General features: G+C 40.4%; 1 protein-coding gene across 8 annotated transcripts in view; it reads left to right on the forward strand.

The window, feature by feature from the left end:
• The window catches only part of SPEF2 (sperm flagellar and cilia associated 2), a 141,148-nt gene that overhangs the window by 69,693 nt on the left and 48,823 nt on the right, over positions 1-22,632 (forward strand). For 6 of the 8 annotated variants that reach the window (XM_037063158.1, XM_037063157.1, XM_037063160.1 and 3 more), the window contains exons 16-24: positions 307-415; positions 1,448-1,605; positions 5,053-5,226; positions 8,837-8,926; positions 11,924-12,072; positions 14,312-14,439; positions 14,523-14,661; positions 17,830-17,967; positions 18,950-19,101. In XM_037063158.1, the coding sequence (XP_036919053.1) occupies positions 307-415; positions 1,448-1,605; positions 5,053-5,226; positions 8,837-8,926; positions 11,924-12,072; positions 14,312-14,439; positions 14,523-14,661; positions 17,830-17,967; positions 18,950-19,101 (1,237 nt within the window). Of the gene's footprint in view, positions 1-306; positions 416-1,447; positions 1,606-5,052; positions 5,227-6,290; positions 6,604-8,836; positions 8,927-11,923; positions 12,073-14,311; positions 14,440-14,522; positions 14,662-17,829; positions 17,968-18,949; positions 19,102-22,632 lie in introns of those variants that run through there. The other 2 variants (XM_037063159.1, XM_037063164.1) reach the window with 2 other exon arrangements.

The following is a 22,632-nucleotide window of genomic DNA, read 5'->3' on the forward strand; positions in this document are numbered from 1 at the left end:
GACTTTCTAATTGTTTCCTAGTTTGTTATTCATGATGACCCACCATTTTCACTCTCCCATAGATGCTCCGAAGACCCTCTCCATCGAAACCACAATTCCTCTTTAATGTATTTTACATTTTCCCCAATTTCCAAGGAAAATTTAAATTCTGATTCTCCAAACTATACTCATTCAACATCTTATTAAACATTTAAAAGGCAGAACCACAAAGCTATCTGAATTTCTCATATCAGTACATTTTGACAATGCTACTGCAACTTTGACTGGTTTTGCAAATTGTCTAATTAAGTAATTTTCATGTCACAGCTAAAGAATTTTCAACTAAAACTCTTCATGAAGATATCAATCAACGTGTAGCTGCTAAGAACCAAGATATGAATAACGACCAGAATTTAAGAGACCAAATACAGCATAGGTGAGTTTAAAATTCAATGTCCTGCTTCTTGTCTTTTGAATAGACTGACAAGTAGTCACGTTGGAACCATCAGACCTAGGAAGAAGATGTATTTCCTAGCATGCAGTCCATTACAGGTAAAACGAAACTAGGTAGCTTTGATGCTGCGTGGAACATTTGTGTGCTCGCTTTCACAGCAGAGCATTAGTCACCAGGACTCGGGAGGAAGGAATTAAATCAGGCAGCACTTCCCTCAGTGGTTGCGTTAACTTATTAGTTCATTATACAGAATCCTAATTCAGCCCCTAATTCAGTCTCTATTCAGCAAATGCCAACAAAGATCATGAAATTTAAAGACCTGGACATCAGACAACAGAGTATAGTTCTAAAACGACGTCTGTTTTGCTAAAACAAGTTAAGCTTAAAAAAAGAAACTGTTCTTTCAGTTGTGTGCAATTTGTTCATGGGAAAAGAAAATTTAGATAATTTCATGAAACCTTGAGGAGTCTAAAAATACAGTGATTTACAGGGACAAGTAATTTGAGTGACATTAAGACTGTCGTCTCCCAGGGAAGACAGGAGAGCTTCACGAACCGTTCCAAGAATACATTTGACTTCTATAAAGCAACTGCTAGCTCCTCTTACTCAAAGATCTCTTCCTTGAATTTCTACCCCTGAGAGGAGAGTAGACAGCGCAGGCAGCTCAGGCTGCAGCTGCCCTCGAACTTGAACTCAGCCCTTCCACTAGGAGTGCAGGTGACGCTGCCTTCGATTTCCACTTAGATCCCAACTACCGCTTTCCTAAAATAATTCCATGTTCAAATCTCTGTTCACCCCTTCACATACTTCAAAAGCATGGCTTGGTGGCATTAGATAATTTCTTCTTTAAAATGAGTGTTCTGCCATTGCCTGTAGAGTTCTTCAAGTTGATCTTTCAGATTTAACTATGTGGGCAGCTGATGTTTTCATTATGCATGTCCAATAAATCATGCTTAATGTTACTCAACTATGTCATTCAGTATGTAATATGTATGTAATACTTTGATTTTGTAGAATTACAGGTTTCTTGGACAACTGGTCCTTATTGCAACAATGGTTTTCGGAACCGGAAAATATTTTGATAAAAATCAATGCTGAAGTAGATAAAGACTCTTTATGCCAAAAAGTAAAGGAAATATTTACAAATGAAGTAGTAAAAAAAGAGAATAAAGGTAACAATATTTCCTTATAATTTTGAGCTTATGTGAGAAAAATGTGTGGTTTTAATGAATTTAAGGGGAAATGGAAGTGTGATCTCAAACTTCTCTATTTGTACTATCTACAGATGTCTTCTAGCTCTAATTTTAGTTTTCTGACACAAATGTTTCTAAATAAAAGATTTTCTTTTCTTGTTTTAATTTAATTTAATCAAAAGAGGTCATCTAGCTGAGATATTGTTTTCATGTGAGCAAAAAAATAGCAGAGTTAAAATCAAGACTGTTATAGAGAGCCCTGGCTGGTATAGCTCAGTGGATTGAGCACAGGCCTGCGAACCAGATGATCGCAGTTTGATTCCCAGTCAGGGCACATGCCTGGGTTGCAGGCCAGTTCCCAGCAGGGGACCCACGAGAGGCAACCATACATTGATGTTTCTCTTCCTTTCTCCTTCCCTTCCCTTCTAAAGATTAAAAAAAAAGAGTGTTATAGAGAAGGGTAAAGATCTCAAGCTGTCTACCTCAGCCTTATAAAGAAACAGTGAGTGATTTCTCCTTTTGGAATGAAAACTCTAGGCAGTCTCTTTCCCCCAATCTTCTTGTGTTGGTATGAATTTGTTGATTATTTACTGCTCACTTATATGCCTGCTTCTGGGATATACATTACCCAAATCAAACCCTCCTGACCTCCTGCACACTTCATCTAACCAATAGTGATTTCCTATCAACTCTTCACGGTGTTATTGGAGTTGATTATTGAAAGGGACATGAAGTTCACACACTGCCAGTGGCAGACTTTAACAGTAACTTTCTCTTGAGAAATGATTTTAGAAATAAGTCCCTTTTTTCATCTGCTCCTAACTGCATTGGCAACTGCAGTTTCTTGGTGTAATAAAAATGTTCAGAGTTAATATCACAAGGATTCTACCACAACCTTCAGAGCAAGCTGTCTCCAGACACTGGGTTTGTGACCCAACTAGCATGATAGATCAGTTAACAGATACCAAAATAGCGCATAGGTGTAAACCACAGTCACCAGGACCTTACACTTGGGAAGACAAGCTCCTCCATGGAAACATCTGCTTCCCAAGAAACAGCCACGCAAAGCTGTCAGACAAAACAAATACCAGTCCATCTACTAATATTATTTCAGAAGCTTCCCATGGCACCTGACCGTGGAATCCAGTCTGAGAGGAGGAAGAAGCCTCCCACACTGGTCTCAGAGTCTTGGCTGGGAGGCGAACCCCAGCTGATCCTGAGCTGTAGCTTCAAACATCCACAAAGGGTAGAATCAAACGCACTTCAACCCTCTCCTAAAGATTTTACATTCTAATTGTTGACTACATTAACAGACTAAACTGCCACTTACGTAAGATTTACAGCCCAATCAGTTCATCGACAAATATTTCATCATTAACATACTGAACATTTACTTAGTACCCTGTTAAAAATAAAAGGGCGTGGTGCTTTTATATATTCGGATGTGAAAGAAGTGACCACAATGTGCCGTTAAATAGGAAAAGGCAGGTTATACATAAAATAGTCTCCTTTTTGTTGTTCAAAGTATGTCTGTGTATTAAATACGCACAGAAAAGAATCTGGCAGCATGTACAGGCCTTGCTGGTCAGGGAAGGAGAAGGGCAAAACGGGCTATTTCCCTTTCCACTTATTTGTCTAAATTGTTTGATTTTTTAAAATAATAATGACCATTGTAAGTACACACCACATTTTGTTTGTCCATCAGTGGCCATCTGTGGAAAATATTTTAAGTGCAGAAGAAAAACAAAAATCTGTAAGAAATGAAAGCATGTCTACAAGAGGCTTAAAGCTATATATATTTAAAAAGACTCTTTTTTTCCCCAATTTTTTTATTTAATTATTTTTCAAGTACAGTTTTCTGTCTATTACTCCCATCCCATCCCACCCCCCATCCTCCCCCCTCCCTCCCATTTCCCCCCTTCTCAGTTGTTGTCCATGTATCCTTTATATAGGTTCCTCTAAATCCCTCCCTTATTTCCCCTGAAATTCCCTCCCCTCTCCCCTCTGGTCACTGTCAGCCTGTTCTCTATTTCAGTGTCTTTGGTTTATATTTTAAAAGACTCTTGGAGATTGCTACTTAAAGAATAATTTATTAACTTCCCCAAAACAATAACCACATATTACTTTATAATCAGAAAAGAAGCTGACTTCTACTTTGTACAAACACTGAGTAGAACGAAGCTCCCTTTCTGGCTGAATTGAAGAGAATACTGTCAGGGCGAAGGGAGTGTGTGTAAAAGGAGATAGCCATACAGCACCGTGGGCACTCATTGTCCATGGTTTGGTCAGTAAAACTGTGGCCATCTCCAGCATGGAGGGCTTGATGGTCAGGGAGAGCAGGGACAGTGTGCTGGAGAGGGTGCCCTTGAACCATGAAAGCCAGGACTGAGCAATAACAGGAGTCTGGAAAGACACAAACAGCTGCTCCCGGCCCTGCTGACTGCTCTCCCAGAAACACTCCTCCTTCAGATAACCTCCCTGACTCAGTTTCCAGTTTTGCTCTAACCCCACCTTCCCAGTGGGCCCTCCCTGCCCAGCACTCTGTTTAAAACGGCAGCATTCCCGATCCCTGTGCTCTGTTGTGTTTATCTTCTCAGCACCTATCACCTCCCAACCCCTTACAGAAATCAGGTTATTCACCACGCTCATGGTTTTCCTCTCATCGCTGGAATGTGTGCTCCACAAGCCAATGGCTTTGCTGCCTTGTTTTACTGTTGGATCTTCAGCAACCAGCACTGCGTCTGGTGTTGTTTGTGTGTAGCAGCACCAACAGTAGTAGTACTAGCAGTAGTGGGGGTGGTAGTTTTACCTTATTGTCATGGGCCTTCCTGTCTATCAAGGCACAATTGGGGTTCAGTAAATGGTTGTCACATGAATGAATGAATTGCTAAAACTTCATTGAGTACTAAGTACAATTTTAAATGCTTCGTATCTATCATGTCTATTCACTCATAAACATTGGTGCTACACATCTCATTCCCCTTGCATTTCCACCCCATCCCCATCTCTTCTATCACATGCTTTTTATCTTCTCATTACACCTTTTTGTCTTGTTTTCCCATTGGGAGTTTTGAAATAATCCTTGTCTTTTTCCTATTCCACTACACTAGCTACTTTAATGCTGTTACTTTCACATTTGGCACCCCCTCAACAAGCCACACACACACACACACACAGTTCCCATCCTATTCCCATCCCCAACCTCACCACCAACACCGTCAGAAGCAAGGGAAATGGATTTCTTACTAAGCACAGAGGATGAAAACCTTAAAGACTGGACAATTCAAGGGAAAACCTTAACACGTACATTTAGCCGTAAATCAGTAAGGACAATTCATGTTAATTTAGGTGGTTTATCATAGCTCAAATGGAATAGTAGGTGTCTAGAGTCCCTACTAAAAGCCCATTCTTATCGTCCTTTTGAAGTTAAAAAGAAATTAGAAGAAAAGGAAGCTCAGAGAAAAGAAGAAGTTTCCCTGGCTGAGCCTCCAGCGTTGCCTCCTCCTCTCCCTCCTCCTCCTGAACCAGAAAAAGAGAAGGAAACCCATCCTCCACGTAAGCATTCAAAAACTCCTCCTGCCAAAGGAAAGCCACCATCAGGTGATTGACAGAATAATTTATCTTCCTGTTTGCCAGTTGTTTATTTTCACTTAGAAAGGAGTTATAAATTACAGTACCAATCCATTAATCTAGATTCAGATGTTGAGCAACTTCAATCATAGGAGACCAAGCTATATGCTCAGATTGAGGTGGAAAAGCCCTTAATAGGTGATTGTCACAAAGCCTAGGTCCTTCACCACGTAGGGGGGACTGTGAAGTCCTCATACCCCTGATTAGAATAAGTCCATGAATGAAAGGGGAAAAGGCACAGAAAATAACCGGAATGAGCTTAGATTAGATCAAAAGGCCAGACTTCGGTGTGCTGATTTGCAGAGTATCACATAGAATGAGAGCATCTTACCAAATCGAAAATGAGAATTAGCATAAGCAGTTGTCCCCAAGAATAAGGGATCAACAGTACTCATTAGAGACTAGAATTTATGTACAATTAATCTTCAGTGCAATGTGGTTATAAAAGGACAGACAAGTGCCTGACATCTCAGTAAACATGTACTTATAATGCACGATATGTATGGATAAAGAGCTTGTGTATAGACTATTGTACAGCATAAGTTTTTTCTAATTCTAAACCACTAAGGACCATGAAGTTTGGGGGGACACAATGAAAATAATGGTGAAAGTAAAGTGCTTACTTGTTGAAATGCGTGATGTTGGCAGAATATCATTATCACTTTGGTGCTGTGCATATGAAACAAATGTGTCTGTAGTTTCTGGCTTCAGCTTTATAAAGGACCAGCTGTGCAGTCACCCAGGCCTACCAAGGTGTATTCTTCCTGATGTAGAACCCCATCATCTTTTCTAAACCCCATCATCTTCCTGCTTCATGGAGATTTGAGATGGGTCTGAATGTTTTTAATTAAATTGATGTATACTAAACAATTACATTTGAAGACTTTAATAACATGTTATGGTCTATTAAAGACCACTGTATTCCAACCAAACGGGGCAAAATGTACAAACTCTAAAAAAGCAGTTTTTAGCATGTAAACAGTAAAACACAAAGCCATGGATTAAATACACACCCTTTCCCACCACCTCACTAGGAATTAAAAAAAGAAACAATTCAGAGATCTGGAGGAAAAATGGAAGTCACTAAATGCCTAGTAGAACTGAGAAGACAGAGAGCCTGTGGTTACCCAATGCGGACAGGCTTTGAGCCTGTGTCCGCGGCTCTTCCCTCCGCTTCTTCCTGGCCTGCACACAGGCAGGAGGACCTATATACCTGAGCCCTGCCCTCAGACCAGTCTCAGGTGTTTCTGGTTATAACACAGTTCAGTCTTTACATTGCTGAAGTTTTCTTGCAAATTTAAAGTTGTGTTCTTGAATACTGTGCACTAGAGGAATAATAAAGCTGTTGTTGCTTCAAAGAATGGTTGTATCTGTCTCTTTTTTCCACCAAAGACAGGGCTAGTGCCTGATCTTTAAAAATGTACAGATGCCCTGGCTGGTGTAACTTAGTGGATTGAGTGCCAGCCTGCAAACCACACGATAGCGGTTCGATTCCCCGTCAGGCCACATGCCTGGGTTGTAGGCCAGTTCCCGGCAGGGGAACTCACAAGAGGCAACCATACATTGATATTTCTCTCCTTCTCTCCTTCCCTTCCTCTCTAAAGATAAATAAATAAAATCTTTTAAAAAATAAAAGAAAAGAAAAATATACAGATGGGTTGATCTCCAGGGGCCTAACTATTGCCTTCCAGCAATGACCAGAAGGACAGCTCGGGGCCTTGGGGCACTGATGGGGCAATAGAATGGGCCTCACTGCCCGTGTAGCTCAGAAAAGTTCGGGTAAGCAATTTTAGGAGGGAAATTTCTAGCAGGTTTGTTTATTTTTATATAAAAATTTACAGATTTTTCAAAAGAGAGCATTTCAGAACCCCAAACCTGAGACTTATGAATATGTTCAACTTAAAAATCCAGTTACAATATCCTTTAGAAGCCGAGATGTAGAGAGGAATTATTTACTTAAAAATCAAGGTGGAAATGGGGTAAGGAATGAGGCCTGGTGTACTGAGTGCTAAGTGATTTTTGTGCAAATGTAGCTTTACTTTGGATGTGCATCTGCATTATATATGGGCTTCAAATGCACTTGGGATTAAGTTTGAAAACTTCACAGTGTTGATCCACTAAAGAGTTGGTTTTCAGATCTGTTACCAAATGTCAGAATTTAACTTAAAACTAAAATTTTTCAATGGGATAAAATTCATATTACTACCTATACTGCTATTTAAGAGTATTTTTGAGACTTCAGAATATATTTTAGAACTGATAAAAATAGGCAGAGTGCATGCTGGGCCCAGCAGAAATTAGGCTTGTCCACAATACTTTATAAGTTCGAAGTGCTACGTATCTCTGTTTTTGGCTTTCATTTCTTTGTTGCCTTGAGCTTAAGTTTAAAGCTCATTGAACAGTTGGTTACCCAGAATATTGTTATGAAAGGAACTAGAGGCTTATGTAGACTTTTATTATTATTACTATCATTATTATTATTTCTCAAAAAATTTAGAAATCATTTAGAAATTCATTGCTTTTTATTTCTTAAAAAGCAATGAATTTAAATGTTTGGATGTTTATTTATGTATTTATTGATGAGTTTGGTGGTCAATTATTTTATAGAAATTAACAAAGTTTCAAGGTTACTCCTCTGTGTCCTGCACTATTCTCATTTCTATGGAATCTTGGTTGTTGGATCTGAGATGTTTAAATGTAAGAGATACATGTTATACATTTACACATTCTTATAGCTAACTATCACTTCTAAATACAAAGAATAGGTTCAAATGGGGTTTCTCTATCACAGGCATTTCCACTACCCCATATATTCATCCTTCTACTGAAGAAAAAAAAACCATATAGCTCAGGAGAAAGGGAGCAAAATGATTGAATTTATTTAGTGAATAATGCAGTGATATAGTGAAGTTTTTCAAGAAATCGATTTATTATTTGGGACATCTTATTGACCTCCAGATCATTAGTTCCCCATTTTCGCCTTTCCCACATATTTTTAAACCAGATTCCAGGAAACCCAAGATAAATATATCGAATCAACCCTTTGCATTGCAAGTTACAGTCCACACGAAATGGAAATGCAGAAAGCACAAGGCAGCCAAGCGTGTGGTTCAAGAGAAGTTCAAGATGCGCCCTATCCAAACAGTGTGGTTATTTAGCTCTTCTCTAAGTAGTTTTGGCGTCATTCTTCTTACAGATCCAGTTGTCCTTATGTAAGGATCATTCCATTGAAATAAATTCAAATAGAGACATGTGCTTCAAATAGATCTGTGACTGCCTTAAAACTCTGCCCCTATGTTGCATTGATGAATTCACTATCAAATCCACTACAAAATGTTAGTATTAAACTAACTTCTGTGTGACAGAATAGAATAATACTAATAAGGCTGTCATTTAAGAAGTTTCAATCCAGTCTGTCTTCAGAAGAAGTTTAACTCACAGTGAAGCCCTGGGCCATTTAATGTGGTTCACCAATGTAACTGTTTATCTGTGGGAAATAACATTGGATTGCTTATAAAGCATATAGCTCAGACTACTGAAGAAAACCATCAGTGATATTTGTGTGTTGGATTTTGTTTAGAGCCCCCGCTCGGTAAGAAAGAATCTCTTCAGGAAGGAAAAGGGAAGAAAGGTGAAACTTCAGTCAAAAAGAAAGGTGCAGCAGGTAAAGGTAGATGCAATTGAATATAATTCTGCGTTTTCTAACTGTCTTGGTGAAAGAGCTAGATTGGTATAGTCGGACCCACTAGATACTTCTTTGGGCACTTGTACATCACAAGACCCGGCTTCATGAGGAGTATAACTTTAGTGTTTCTGCAGCCTGGCTCTTAGCCAAGGTCCTGTTGAGAAAAGTGATCCTTGTAAGAAATAATTTAGAGAATATCTAGTATAGAGAATATCTCCTCCTCAATGACATTGTAGGCGTTATCCTTGGGCTAAGCTTTGCCATCAGAAAGCTACATACAGAACTGCATTTCTTGGGTCCCCATGGAATTGCTTTCGTTGATAAGCACTTTGGTATAAAATCATCAACTACTTTTCTGACATATTGCAGTGGAAGTGAAACTCTCATTATACCAAATAATCTGGTATTACATTTTCTAAAAGGATAGTATACCCACTACATCATTCAGGGGCTCATATGAAATCCCAGGTGAGAAATTTCATTTAGAATGCGGGGACAGGCAAATCTTTCTTCCTCTAAGTGGTTAGATAATTAGCTAAATGATAGCACTTCCTTTTTTCTATTTTTCTGTCTGAAAGTTTAGAACCAAATTAGTGGCTCAGATTTAGTATGTGTGCAAAGACCCAGATCTCAGTATCTGCCTTTTAATTCCTTTTCTGGTTTTGATCTTCTACTTTTAGTGGCATTTTTCTTGACCCTAATTTCATTTATGTTTTATTTTATTTTTTTATTTTAACTATTTCTGTGAAATAAGAGGGATACATTTTTAAAGCAATTGGCAGCAGGAAGAAGAAAATCCCAGTCTCTAAAAGCACATTAGTTAGATTTATGTTGAAGCTGCTATAACAAACAATTAATTAGAGATGGAAAGGGAGTCATGGATACAGACAGTTGACATTTTTCCAGGGTTCATTTAAATGGGTTGTAACAAAGTGTGTGCCTCTGTTTAACATTCATTACAAATTGCCAATGTAGTTGCCTCCCAAGAGCGTGTAACATTTGCAAAACAATTGCTAAAAAGCAATCTATATTTTCAGCATTTAAAGATGCATAACCATGAATCTCTAGGAGAATCTCACTCTTCTCTGATTATATGACTTGATGGGCTTAATTAACTAGAGCTATTTGGTAAGTTAACACTGAGTTAAAAAATGTAGCTCAAACGTTAAGGGCCACAACTTATGCTCACTTCTCACCTGTTTATTTTAATAGGAGAATAACTTTTACATTTAAATTATTCATCCTTTGCTTTCTCGTTGTGATCAACAAAATCAGATGAAGGATTGCCATCAAAAGTAGGAGTTAAATATACCTAGGCACATCAGGTGCTAAATCGGGAGGTTAGATATGATAGTGCTCACGCTCTTAAGAACATCCTTAGCTGATAGTGTACAGACTCTAAACATATAGTGAGCAAGTGCAGGTTCACCCAGTAAAATGTGTGCCCTGGGGTGATGTAGTCAGCTCAGTTGAACTAACTCCAAGGTCTTTCAAAATTTTTTGCTTTTATTTTACTGAAATTGTATTATGCTCAATCATATTTGAAATAGGGGAAGAAAAAGAAACTCTTTCCAATCTCGCTTATAATTATACAGTTCTTATGGGAGAAATTTGTCTTCAAGTGGCCACAGCATTATAACTTTTACTTCACTAGAGAGTCAGGTTAAAGGATGAAACATCATCAACAGAACAAAACAGAGGAAAACTTTGTTTATCAACTGAATAAAGATTTTCCTAAATTTTTCTAAGTTAAAAAAAATCTAGATACAATTTTAGACCTGTGGATGATGGATACTCTTTTTAAGTATAGAGGTAGAAGTCACTTAAACTTCCTGCAAGATACAGTTGCCAATTTCCCCTCTACATATAATCCATATATTTTTAAGTAGTATAAAAGTAGAAGATAGAGTTACTTCCTAAAGAGCATTATTATTCACTACTCTTTAAATAAATATATTTTGGGGAAAGAGTGCACAATTCTACAGGCATCTGTAAACTGCATCTAAAATCTCAATAATGAATCTGCAGATAAGTAGAATTTAAATGGAATAAATTCCTAAACTCTAATGGCCTTGATCCTTTAAGGAAATATTGGCTCCTCCTGAATGAGGGTACTTTGGTCAGTCACATGGTCTTTTAGGTCATCAAGGTGCCCCTTAGGTGGTCTAGATTCCCCTCTTGATGCTGAACTGAAAATTAGGCCTCTTCCTCCTCCTTTACCTCCTCTTTCTTCTCTTCTTCCTCTCTCTTTCCCTCTTCTCCTCTCCTCTGCACCCCCCCCCCCCCTCNAAATCTCCTCTCCCCCCCCCCCCCCCGCACTCTTTTCCTTCTCTCTCTTTAACGCCTTAATTCAGCCAGGCTTATGGCACAACTACCTTCATCCACACTGTCTTGACTATAGCAAAAAATCTGTTCTCCCCCTCAGAAGCCCGGTGTCTCATGCAGAAAATACGGGAATATTCTACATTGCCCCTTCTTCTCCTCCCCCACACCCCTCCCCAGCTCTGGCTAACTCCTACGATGACCTCCTTCCAACCCACTCCTCCCCCGGGCTTCAGGGAGCACCAAACACCACTTCCATTACAGCTACCCTCTTTCTCATTCAGTGGGAAGAATTTGATTGGCTAGTTTCTGCAGCGCAAAATAAAATATACTTGTCTCCAGACTCTAAACTTTGTAAGAACTGTATGTTCATTGTGGAAGCAAAAAAAGAGATGAAAATAAAATATCAGGTTGCTTATCCTGACTGAATGAATAAGAGAAGTTGTATTGCTTTTAAATACCTGTTATTGGTATTAATGGTTCATTTCTGGGCTGTAGAAAGTGAGGTTTTTGACTTTTTATTAGGTGATACTGTCCAAAGTCGCTTAGAAATTAATTAGTGAGTTGCCTAAAGTCCAAGGCAATTGTAAGTCATTCATCCACCAGAATCTGGTCCTGCTCATCTGCTTGTGATGGAATGATTTCATATGCATATTTAAGGTTCTCCTAAAGGAAAATCTTCAGGAGGAAAAGTATCGGGAAAGAAGTCCCCTGCTGAATCCACAGTTGTGCCACCTGCCCCAGCAGGGCCACCGCCACCTAAGCCAGGGTCGGAGGAATGGGTCTATGTGAACGAACCAATTCCTGAGGTATGGCAGTTTATATCCAAGTGAGCAGAATCTGTGCTTTTTACTGTTCAGAGTAAGAGTCACACTATTCTTGGCAGCATCCAGAGGCCTTTCATAGATACACACATGTATGTTCATCAAGACACCATGGTGATTTTTTGAGACTACTCATTAAACCACATCTCTTCCTTTCCCCACTCCCTCAAGTTTCTGAGTCATGCTTTGAACTCCTGCTGAGTGCTGAAATGGGGAGAACGAATGTGAGGACAAATGTTCTTCCCATGAACAAGCAGAGAGGCAGTTTCCTGGAAAATGACTTCCCAAGAACACACCCCCAGCAAATGATGGCCCTCCTTCCATATTCTCATGCCCACATCATGGTGCTCTCAGATGAAGTTTAGCCTCAGACTTCTGGAAACAGAAGGAGTGTTTGGAAGCTAACTAAACTGATCAAAGAGTAGCTAATTATCTGGCCTGGGAACTTGAAACAAGTGCACTAGGAGAAGGCGAAGTGAAGCCCCAGGTGAGCCCTGGAAGCTCCATCCAGTTCTTTGCTCGTTGACAACTGCAGAGCCCCGTGTCCACCTAGACACCTCTGGTTGCCTTAATAGATAAATCATCTTAGGAACATCACGCGGAAGGATCTTTCCTTTAGCTGACCTTCTGTGCCGGGCATTTGGGACCCAATCAAGAATTGTAGTGATGACAGTGTTGCCGTTACCATTGTGGTTTCCTAGGGAAATGTCTTATCTCCCCAGTCACCTCCTAGACTCATTAATTAATGTGCATTGAGGGGGAAATTTCTACAGAAAATGCGTGAAGACGAGAACATGATATCATAGAATTATGAATGTTTATAACTAATGCCACTAAGCCAAACAGAAGCTACTTTTAAAAATAAATATATTTAAAAACTGCCATAAAAGCAGAATATCAAAGTGGTGGTGGAGATGGAGATAAAACTTAAATAACATTATTTGGCAAGGGTGGAGAGTAAGGGACAAGAATATTGAAATCCAGTCTTTAACTGCAAACCTTGAAGCCCTTGAGAAGCAAAATCCTAGAGGACAAGAGAGAAGGAGAGGACAGGAGCAGAAAAATCAACGCTAACACTGCCGTGTGGCAGCAGCCGCCATGCAGATCTCCGGGCGGTCAGGATTCTGGCAGGAAACAGACGATAAATGAAGGAGAGTCGAAAAAGAACTATTTACATGTATGCAGCCAGTAAATAAGGAAACCTACAAGGATTAGATTATTATCTCCAAAAGAGGGACACCTGGCAGCCATAGTGGCCCCCAGGCTGAGAAGGTGAGGACCCTCAAGAGGACCTCTGCATGGAGGGGGCCATCTGACAGGAGCGCAACCTTCAGCAGAGGGGTGCAGCCGCCCACATGCAGGGACCCGGCAGAAAGGAGCAGGGACATGCATCCAAGGCCTCCTGTCCTTCCTGCTCTCTCCTCACTTGCCCAGGAGGTGGAGGGCAAAGGTGTTTCCTGAAGTAGTTCTCGTAAGCTGGTCTTCCAAGGCACTGAGCAGGGTGAAGAATGAAGGACAATGAGAAGGTGTGCAGCATGGACTTCTACTTACCTAGACAAAACCATGGAGAAAACACCTTCTCTACAACCAGAAGAGTCTTGTAAAACAAAGCAGGCCGCATGATCCACTCTAGTCCTTTTCCCACTCTCAGCTTCTCACCCAAGTTGCAGAGCTTACCAGCGAGGAAGAGGAAAGAGAGGGCCAGTTAAACTTGAATTTCAGTTGATTGCCAAGTTTAATTGGACATCTTATACTTTATCTGGTAACACTAGTTCCAGGCCTGCAAAGGACCCCAAATCTATTACCTCAATAGACATTCATCCAAAAATCTCTTGGATGAATTCAGAGAAATAACCCCTCATCACTGACATGAACACTAGGGGTTCTCCATACAAAGCAATTTTCCAACTTAGGTGAAATGCAACATCTGTGACATTTTATGCATTCCATAAATATTTCTTGAGCACCTACTATGTCCCCCAGACACTGTGAAAATGATAGGGAAAACTGCAAAGTGGGGAGTAAGCCAACCATTGTTCCTGGTCTTGAGAGACAGAGGATTAGCTCTGGGGAAAGGATGGAAGAAGGACCAAGAACTTCAGGGAGAATGTTTTAAATATTAGCTGTTGTATCTTGATCTTCTCGCTTATTTATTCTCTTTTGGCTCAATTATTCAGAAGAATTTCCACTTTGAAATTGATTTGTATGTTTTACTATTTAACAGGAAATACCTTCATTTTTAGTGCCTTACTGGGAACTAATAGAAAATTCCTACATAGACTCCATCAAAACAGTGCTCAGGAACCTGAGAGAAGACTGGCATATTGTGCTTACCTTCTTATATGAGACCAGGTGAGGGAAGCTTCCGAAACTGGGATTGTGGGGTTGACAGGCAGGACCTGCAAGCTGCAGCTCATCCACTTGATACCTTACAGAACAAGTTTCCAGCAGTTTCTAAGGCGCCCAGATCACAAGCAAGATTTTGTATCTCAATGGCAGGCCGACTTCAACTCACTTCCTGACGACTTGTGGGAGGACGAGGAAACAAAGGCAGAAGCCCACCAAAGAGTGAATGTAAGGGGGTCTGTGACCGGCTGGGCCAGCTCTCCACACTCTCAAACCTTGCAAAACCCAACCCCAGTTCCTTCCTTGCTTCCCTGAGGTGTGAGGATGAGGAGGGAAGTGGTCTGAAGGCTTACTTTCAAGAGTGACCGTGGAAAGGCCCACTGAGAAGGTTGACATTTGAGCAAACTCAGTTCAGAAGTGACTGAGTGGACCGTGCAGATATTTGGGGTGAGAGTGCATCAGTCACAGGGGAAAACAAAGGCAAAGAAAGGCACTGGAAGTGGGGGGGGGGGGCAGTGCTTGGGGTGTTTGAAGAACAGCAAAGAGGCAGGTGTGGCTGGCACAGGGTGAGCCTGGGCCAGAGGGGTTGGTGAGGAGTCAGAGAGCCCCTAAGAGACCAATTATCTGAGGCCCTGAAGGTCATTATGAGGGTCTGAATGAGAGTTAGAGCCTTTGGGCCTGGATGTAAAAGAGTCTATAGTGGAATAAAAGCAGCAGAGAGACCAGTTGGGAGACCATTTGAGAAGCTATTAAAATTAAGTGAAGGCATCATGGTGACTTGGCTGGGCAGGTCACTGGAGAGTTTATCTGAAGAGGTATTGAATTGACAATAGTCCCAGTAAAGCTGAAGTATTTTACCTGTTCTTAGATGTTCCTCAGACAGTTATTAAACATATCTGCCTTTTCTCTTTCCTGCTTATTCATGATGTCAGCCCTCCTATATGCTTCTTCCCCATATCAGTCAGGTGACTGTTGATCGAATGAGAAAATATTTTTGCATTTAAAATATCTTATGTGGGATTTTCTTTCTGAGTTTGACTGTATCACATTTGCTTAGATAAATTAGATAATAAAAAGAAGCAAAATTTAAAATAGCAAATCCATAATCCCATTGCCATTAGATAACAATTGTTATCAGTTTGGGACAATCATTTCTGCAAAATATTTGACTGCAACACAGATATTATTCTGTGACTTTTTTCAACATAGAACACATTTTCTTTCCCAACAAAAACTCATCTAAGTCATTTTATATCTAAAAGATATTTCATTAATTGACTATATCTAATATATTTATAAATATCTGTTGAGCACCAACTTTATATTATAGAATATTATATACTAAATTTTAATCCAGTTAAATATTCACCACATCCTTAATTATTTTCTTGGGCAAATTTCAAAAAAGTGAAACTGTTAGATAATGATGCTTATTTTTTTAGTACTTTTATTGTTTATTTTTTCATTGAATTTATTTGGGTGACATTGATTAATAAAATTAGATAGGCTTTTAAACACCTTAAAAACCTACCATTTTTACTCCAAGTAACAGATTACGAGAATGCATCAATTACTTGATTCTTTTTTGTTAATTTTTGCCAATGTAATGGGCAAATATATGTATTGTATTTTGCCATGTATAATGCACAATTTTTTGCCCAAACTTTTGAGAGAAAAATAAGGATGCACATTATACATGGGTAGTACTAATTTTGTATCTATATAAATGTTTTTAATTCTTTTATTTATGCTTATACATTAAAAGTATAATTCCAGAAAGCAATAACAATATCTGTATGTTCAAAAATAAGTGCTAAAATTATTTTATAATACAAAAAACTAGTATCTAAATACAAATAAAAAATGGAATTAAAAACTTAAAATAAAAGCTTTTTTTTTCCTGAAAGTTTGGGCCAAAAACATGGGTGCACATGATAGTGGCAAAATATGAGTAAATATCTTCTGTAATTTGCATTTGTGTTTTTACAATAGAAGTTGACTATTTTTTCATACATTTATTGTTTATTTCTCTTCCTCCTAAAGACTGTCTATGATTTCTTTTGATTTTTCTGTTTCAAGTGTGCTCTTTTTCTTTTATTGATCCCTAAGACCTCTGTCTATACTGAGGATATAAACCATTGGTTGCTCATATATTACAAATATGTTTCAGTTTGATGTTTGCTGTTATATTATTATTTTCTGAAGATCTAATTGGCTTTATGAAGCGATTCCTGAGTCCAACAGCACCCCAGCCAGCAACCAGAGGGGCACTTGCCTTTCTATTATTTTAGATGAGTTTTAATATGCAGAAGTCCTTTCATGCTTGTGTAGATAAATACAGACTTTTTTTCTGTATAGCTTGTCTTTGTGGTCAATTTAAAAGTTACGTCTCTAGCTGTGGCCAGTGTGGCTGCGCTGGTTGGAGTGACATCTCATAAACCTAAAGGTTCCAGGTCAAGTCCCCCTCCAGGGCAACAGAAACGAATATGGAAGGCACCCAGTCGGGGTTTCTCTCTCTCATTGGTGTCTCCCTCTCTCTCTCCCTTTCCTCTCTCTCTCGTTGATGTTTCCCTCTCTCTCTCTCTCTCTAAAAGGAATGCGAAAAATGTCCTCAGGTGAAGATAAAAAATACATCTCCACTCCAAGATTATATAATTAATTTATTTTAATATTCTTAAATTTATTTTAATTTTTCAGTTGCCTAAAATATGAAAAAAATCTTATTTATTTAAGATGGAGACTAGAAAGTTACTTAGAGTCTCTCTTTGGAAGGTTCAGTGAGTTTGGGCCAAGTCAACCACATTAATATTATAATTCTTTTTAGCAGTGGATCCTCAGCAGGATAAAGAAACCTGTGAAGTGTAAAAAAATAAACCTGCACTTGCTTCGGGCCCTGTGTCTGAACTCTTTAGGGTCGGGTGGGCCCTTATATTCCATTCAGTTGTTACAGTGTCATGGGTCATTCAGACCGAAGCAATTATTCTATTCTTTTTTACATTCATATACCTACATGGTCTTACAAAAAACTGACGAGAGTAAAGTAAGAACCTCTGTGACTGCTACATTTCTCTCCATTTCCTTGCTACAGTTTTTGACTTGCAGACTTGAACGCAGCGACAGTGTTTTGGAGGAGGGGTTAGACCCCTGAAAACGTAGCCACCATGAGTAAAGTGACCTGCAGTGCATTTGTGGCAGACACGGGCGTGTGATTTGGTGTCTTTCAGATGGACTAGGAGCAAACTAAACATTTGTTGAATGAAGTGCCTTAGGTGTAGATTTTCTTTAGGGACATTTTTAACACAAGCAAAAATGTGTTAAAAATGATTTTAGTTTTATTCCAAGGAGGCCATTGGAGCCACACCCCTAAAGCGTGACAGTAAGGCTCCTTCTGTCCAGGATTTACGGGACCGCCTGTGGGACATCTGCGACACCCGGAAGGAGGAGGCTGAGCAGGAGCGTCTGGACATCATTAACAAGAGCTGGTTGCAGGACTCGGTTGGGATAATGATGAACCACTTCTTCTCACTCATGCAGGTAAGGGCGGCGGTCGCTGTGACCCAGACTCTTCACACCACAGCCAAGTTCCTCTGTGACAGGGCCTTGGGGAATGTGAAGGGTCTGTCCAGGGCTTGTTTTACCCACAGCACTCTGCCTGCCCTGAGCTGAAGCAGAGGAAGGTAAAAGCTGAAATAAATCTTTTTGGTCCCAGCCAAACCAGCTCCAGAATGGACGGGGTCTTGAGCAACCACTCACCAGCTCTGCTTCCAGGAGACCTAGAGCTGTGGCGGGGACAGCAGAGATGGGGACTCCGACGGTTTTCACCTTGTTAGCCCCTCACAGTGGGACACCTAAAGTGGCCCTGCCCCCAGGCGTGGGCTAGATCAGGCTCAGTAGGCATCAGATTCCAGAAACCAGGTTGTGTCTGGATCGAAAAGCAGGCCATTCGTCAGAACCTGATTAACTTACATTTGCAGCCTGTTAAATAGACAGTCACACTGGACACGGAGACAGACTGATTTTATTCCCAGACGACTGTCAGCAACAGGGGAGGGAGCACAGACCAGGTGTGGCTACCCAGCTCCACCAAGAACAAGGGTGCAGGGGAAAGGCGAGCAGGAGCCAACCTGTGCTTTCTAACTGGCCTTGCCTGAAGGGAGGGTGGGCTTTCTCCTGTTCTCCTGACAGGAGGAAGTCACACCACTAGGAGCAAATCACCCTCCCAAAGGAACCGAGGCCTAGGGGCTTTCCGCCTTGATGCTTCTTCCATTCCAAAGAGATGCTTCCCAGGCCTAGAGGGGGCTGCACCTCCTCTCAAGCAGCCCCTCATACCCACGCCCCTCTGACAGCCGTCACTCTGTTCCCTCCATCCATGCTTCTGTTTCTACTTTGGTCTTAACTTCCAGAAAATTTATTTCAACCTAAATGTTTTAGAATAGTGCTCACAGAGCTTATATAGAAAATATGTACAGAGAAGGTTGTTTTTCCTTGGGAATTAACGTTATGTTTGCTACGAAAGGCAGAACTGAACCGTTTTCAAGATACAAAGAGATTCCTTCAAGATTATTACCGGGCAATGGAATGCAAAATCCCAGTGGAAGACAGCAAGAAATTCACTCACATTCCGCTGCTCCAGCTGGATAGTAGAGACGCCTCGGAAAACCACCTCAGGTAAGACAGGCTCAGGGCTGCACTGTAAGGGGTCTGAGCACAGAACTTTGTGATTTTAAATTGAATACCACTAATACAAAAAAAACACACTCCTGTATCTGCAAATCCAAAAAAGCTCTAAAAACTGAAAACTTTCTCTAATTTCACTTAAGACTATCGACTTGCATATTTATCCCACTCATTGGGAATATTTACTCATTTTTGCCGCAGAGGTACAGTGTGCTTTATTACAGAACGCTTCCACAGACTCTGCCAGGGATGTTAGGGAAAATGTAGTATGTGTGAATTCTGAATTCTGAAAACACTTTTGACCTCAGAGATTTCCAGTGATGGATAGTAAACCGCTGTCACTTTATGAAAGGTCCCAAGCTGCTCTGTGTGCATGTGTATCATGTTATGTAAATGAAAATTGAAGGGGCTATGAGTCTTCTTTTACAAGTAAGAAAATTGAGAAATAGCCCTGGCTAGTATTAGCTCAATGGACTGAGCCCCGGCCTGCGAAACAGAGGATCACGGTCCAATTCCCAGTCAGGGCACATGTCTGGGTTGTGGGCTAGTTCCCAGCAGGGGACACATAAGAGGCAACCATACATTGATATTTCTCTCCCTCTCTCCTTCCCTTCCCCTCTAAAGATAAATACATAAAATCTTTTAAAATTTTCTAAAAACAGAAAGAAAATTGAGAAATAGTGAAGCCTTAGTCATATGTGATTATGACTTTATGAAACTAAAAAACATTAATAATCTAACATGAGATTTGTGCCCACCAGAAAGTTAACTTGGTGGTGAAGGCAGAATAATAATTATATTTTCAGCTAAACACACCTGTGCAATATAAAAGTTTTATAAATAATTTTTATAGACCCAGTGGGTAGGGATGGGAGAAGGGCAAGAACCCAAATGCCAAGAAGCTATAAACAGGTAGAAAACTGTCTTGGAGAAAGAGGGGTGAGAGCGGTGGTGAGTCACATGATGGGGCTCCCAGTATAAAACATTGAAAGAGCAAAAATTAAGAATTCAAATAAAATAATAAGAGAGAAAACAAAAAATTTTAAGTTATCTGAATGAATTAAAAATAAATTCACAAAGTAGAATTAAGAATTAAAGTAACATTTTCTCATGACCAATCGTCAGATCATGAGAAAGCAAGAAACTGTGGGTATGAAGGCGGGAGAAAAGAAGTTAGATTTTTTTAGATGATATACAGGCCCCGAACATTCAATCTAATTTCCGAGCTGAGCTATGTACTGTAGACTGAATGTAGTGCATGTACTTTATTTTACAAGCTTGCTCAGTCAATACAGGTAGCAGGAGCTGCTCAAACTAAATGTGGGTAGTGAGTGAGTTCCAAGTCAGATAGATCTGGCTTCACCCCGGGTCTGTTATTTACCAGCTACACGTACGCAATATAAGATAATTGGACTGCTTGGGAAGGTCGCTGCAACTCTCCAGTTGCAGTTAAGGCTTGGTTTTCCTTAACTGCAAGGCCAGGTTGTTGTGAAGATCACAGAAATCAAAATCCTCGAAGCACTGAGAACCATGTCTGGGAATCAGAAGACTTGAGATCTAGTCCCAGTAATTCTTATTAAATGGTGACTATTATTGTTATGGCATAATATGATAGCTAAACTGTACTTACTGACGTGCACTATTTTAACGGTGAGTATTGCATGTTCTTGCTCTGTTTGTTTTACCCTCCCCTTTTCCAAAAAGGATTTGAATAAACTGGAACTCGGTAGGCTATACGGTGCTCTGAGGCCCTTTCTTCTCTCTCTAGACTTCTTCCATCGAGTCCCATCATGTCCCTGTCAGGCCCATCTGTAAACAAGAAGACATAAGACACGAACACAGGAGACATGTTTAACTCAGCAAGCTGCTGACGGAGAACTTTGAAATTTAAAACAGCAAAAAATTGCAGAGGCAATATGAACCTTCAGAGCCATCAAAGGAAGCCAAGTTTCAACGTCTACAGAAGCAGTGCATTCCATCCTTAGCACAAAATAGCAAGACAGGCGTAATGGGAAAGCTGTTAATGTTGGTCAGGAGAACAAAACGGGCAAAAGAACAGCCAGTTCTTATTTTCTGCAAAACAATGCAGCACCAGTCTTAACCTCAAATCACTGCTGGGAGTCTGCTCTTAATCAGTGTATCAGCCAAGCCACCAATTAACCACAGTCTCTTTGACAAACGTAGGGAAACCAGCACAGTGTTAAGCATTTTCACATAGCTTGTCTACTTTCTCTCTTCAGCAAACATAAAATGACTAATAATGACTTATTAGCTAATAATTAGTAATTACTAGTAATCAGTAATAGTCATAGTGATAGTATTATTATTATATTTCTATTATTTCAGGAGGAACAGAGCCTCAGGAAGCTGTGACATATCACGTTGCTGTCTACTGATAGTGGCAGAGCTAGCTAGACCAGTTTCTCCCGGTCAACACATTCTAAATTGAAATTCTTTTCTAAACAATATGCCCCCACTCTGTTCTTCAAAGCAAGGTGTTAGAAAATGCATGCGGTACCGCATTAAACATCCAGAGATGATCAAGCAACCTTGCCTTATGAAGCATATGAGTCTCATGTCTGGGACTGGGATTTGGCACTGCCCGACTACTGAAATGTGAACTGTCCTGTGGGTGGACATGTTCTGAGTGGTAAACAGCTCCTCAGCACATGGCCGTTATAGGCACAGTGCACTGTCGAGACTCAAGCATTCTGAGAATCAAAGAGCCAAGTTCAAGAAACCCTGTCTGATGTTTCCCAAAAAAGGCTACCTAATTGTTTGCAGGGGTTCACAATCATCTTTTTGAATCACTGCTCGGTTCCCCCACAACTTGACTCTGACTTAGCAACTGTGTGTTCTCACTGTTGCTCCCGCCTCTCCTCCACCAGACTCAGCAAAGGCAACTGGGGAGCTCCTCTCTCCCCACTCCTTGCCCCAGTTGAAAGCTCTCACTTTCTGCCACCGAGGTAGATGCCAGTCCCAATGAGCACTCTTACCTATGGATCTCTCCTGCCCCTGCTAGCCTTTGAGATCCTGGGACCATTAAGGAATAGAGTGTTCCCAGGGCAGCCCTAAACTTTCTACGTGGAACAGCAATATGATTGGCAGAAGGGGGAGGGAGAATGTGGCGCTGTGTCCCCACATCCTCTTACCGAACAATGAGAGGGACTCAGCCACCCATACAGGAGAGGGGGAGTCTCCTGGAGCTCTTCTCCACTCGTGGCCGAAACGTTATCATCTCCCTGGGAAACCCCCTTGCACACCCTGCTTAACTATCCGCTTCAGGAAGCCAAGTGCTGGTCATCTTGGAGAAGTGATGCCCAGTTCCATGAGGTTTGCATTTTCATGGGTGATTTACTCCTTGTTGCCAGCTTACGTCCTGGATAAATTTCAAAATTGCAGTTCTTCATAATTGCTATCATTTAATCCCCTCTTCATAATCACTAAGTATTAAACCTGAAAATTAAGTTTTGTCATTGTTTCTAGTTTCCTCTTGCTTTTAAGACATTCTAGACCACACAA

This window comes from Sturnira hondurensis, unplaced genomic scaffold (assembly GCF_014824575.4).
Source record: "Sturnira hondurensis isolate 20B ecotype Veracruz unplaced genomic scaffold, ASM1482457v3 Scaffold0014384, whole genome shotgun sequence".
NCBI classification, from domain to species: domain Eukaryota; kingdom Metazoa; phylum Chordata; class Mammalia; order Chiroptera; family Phyllostomidae; genus Sturnira; species Sturnira hondurensis.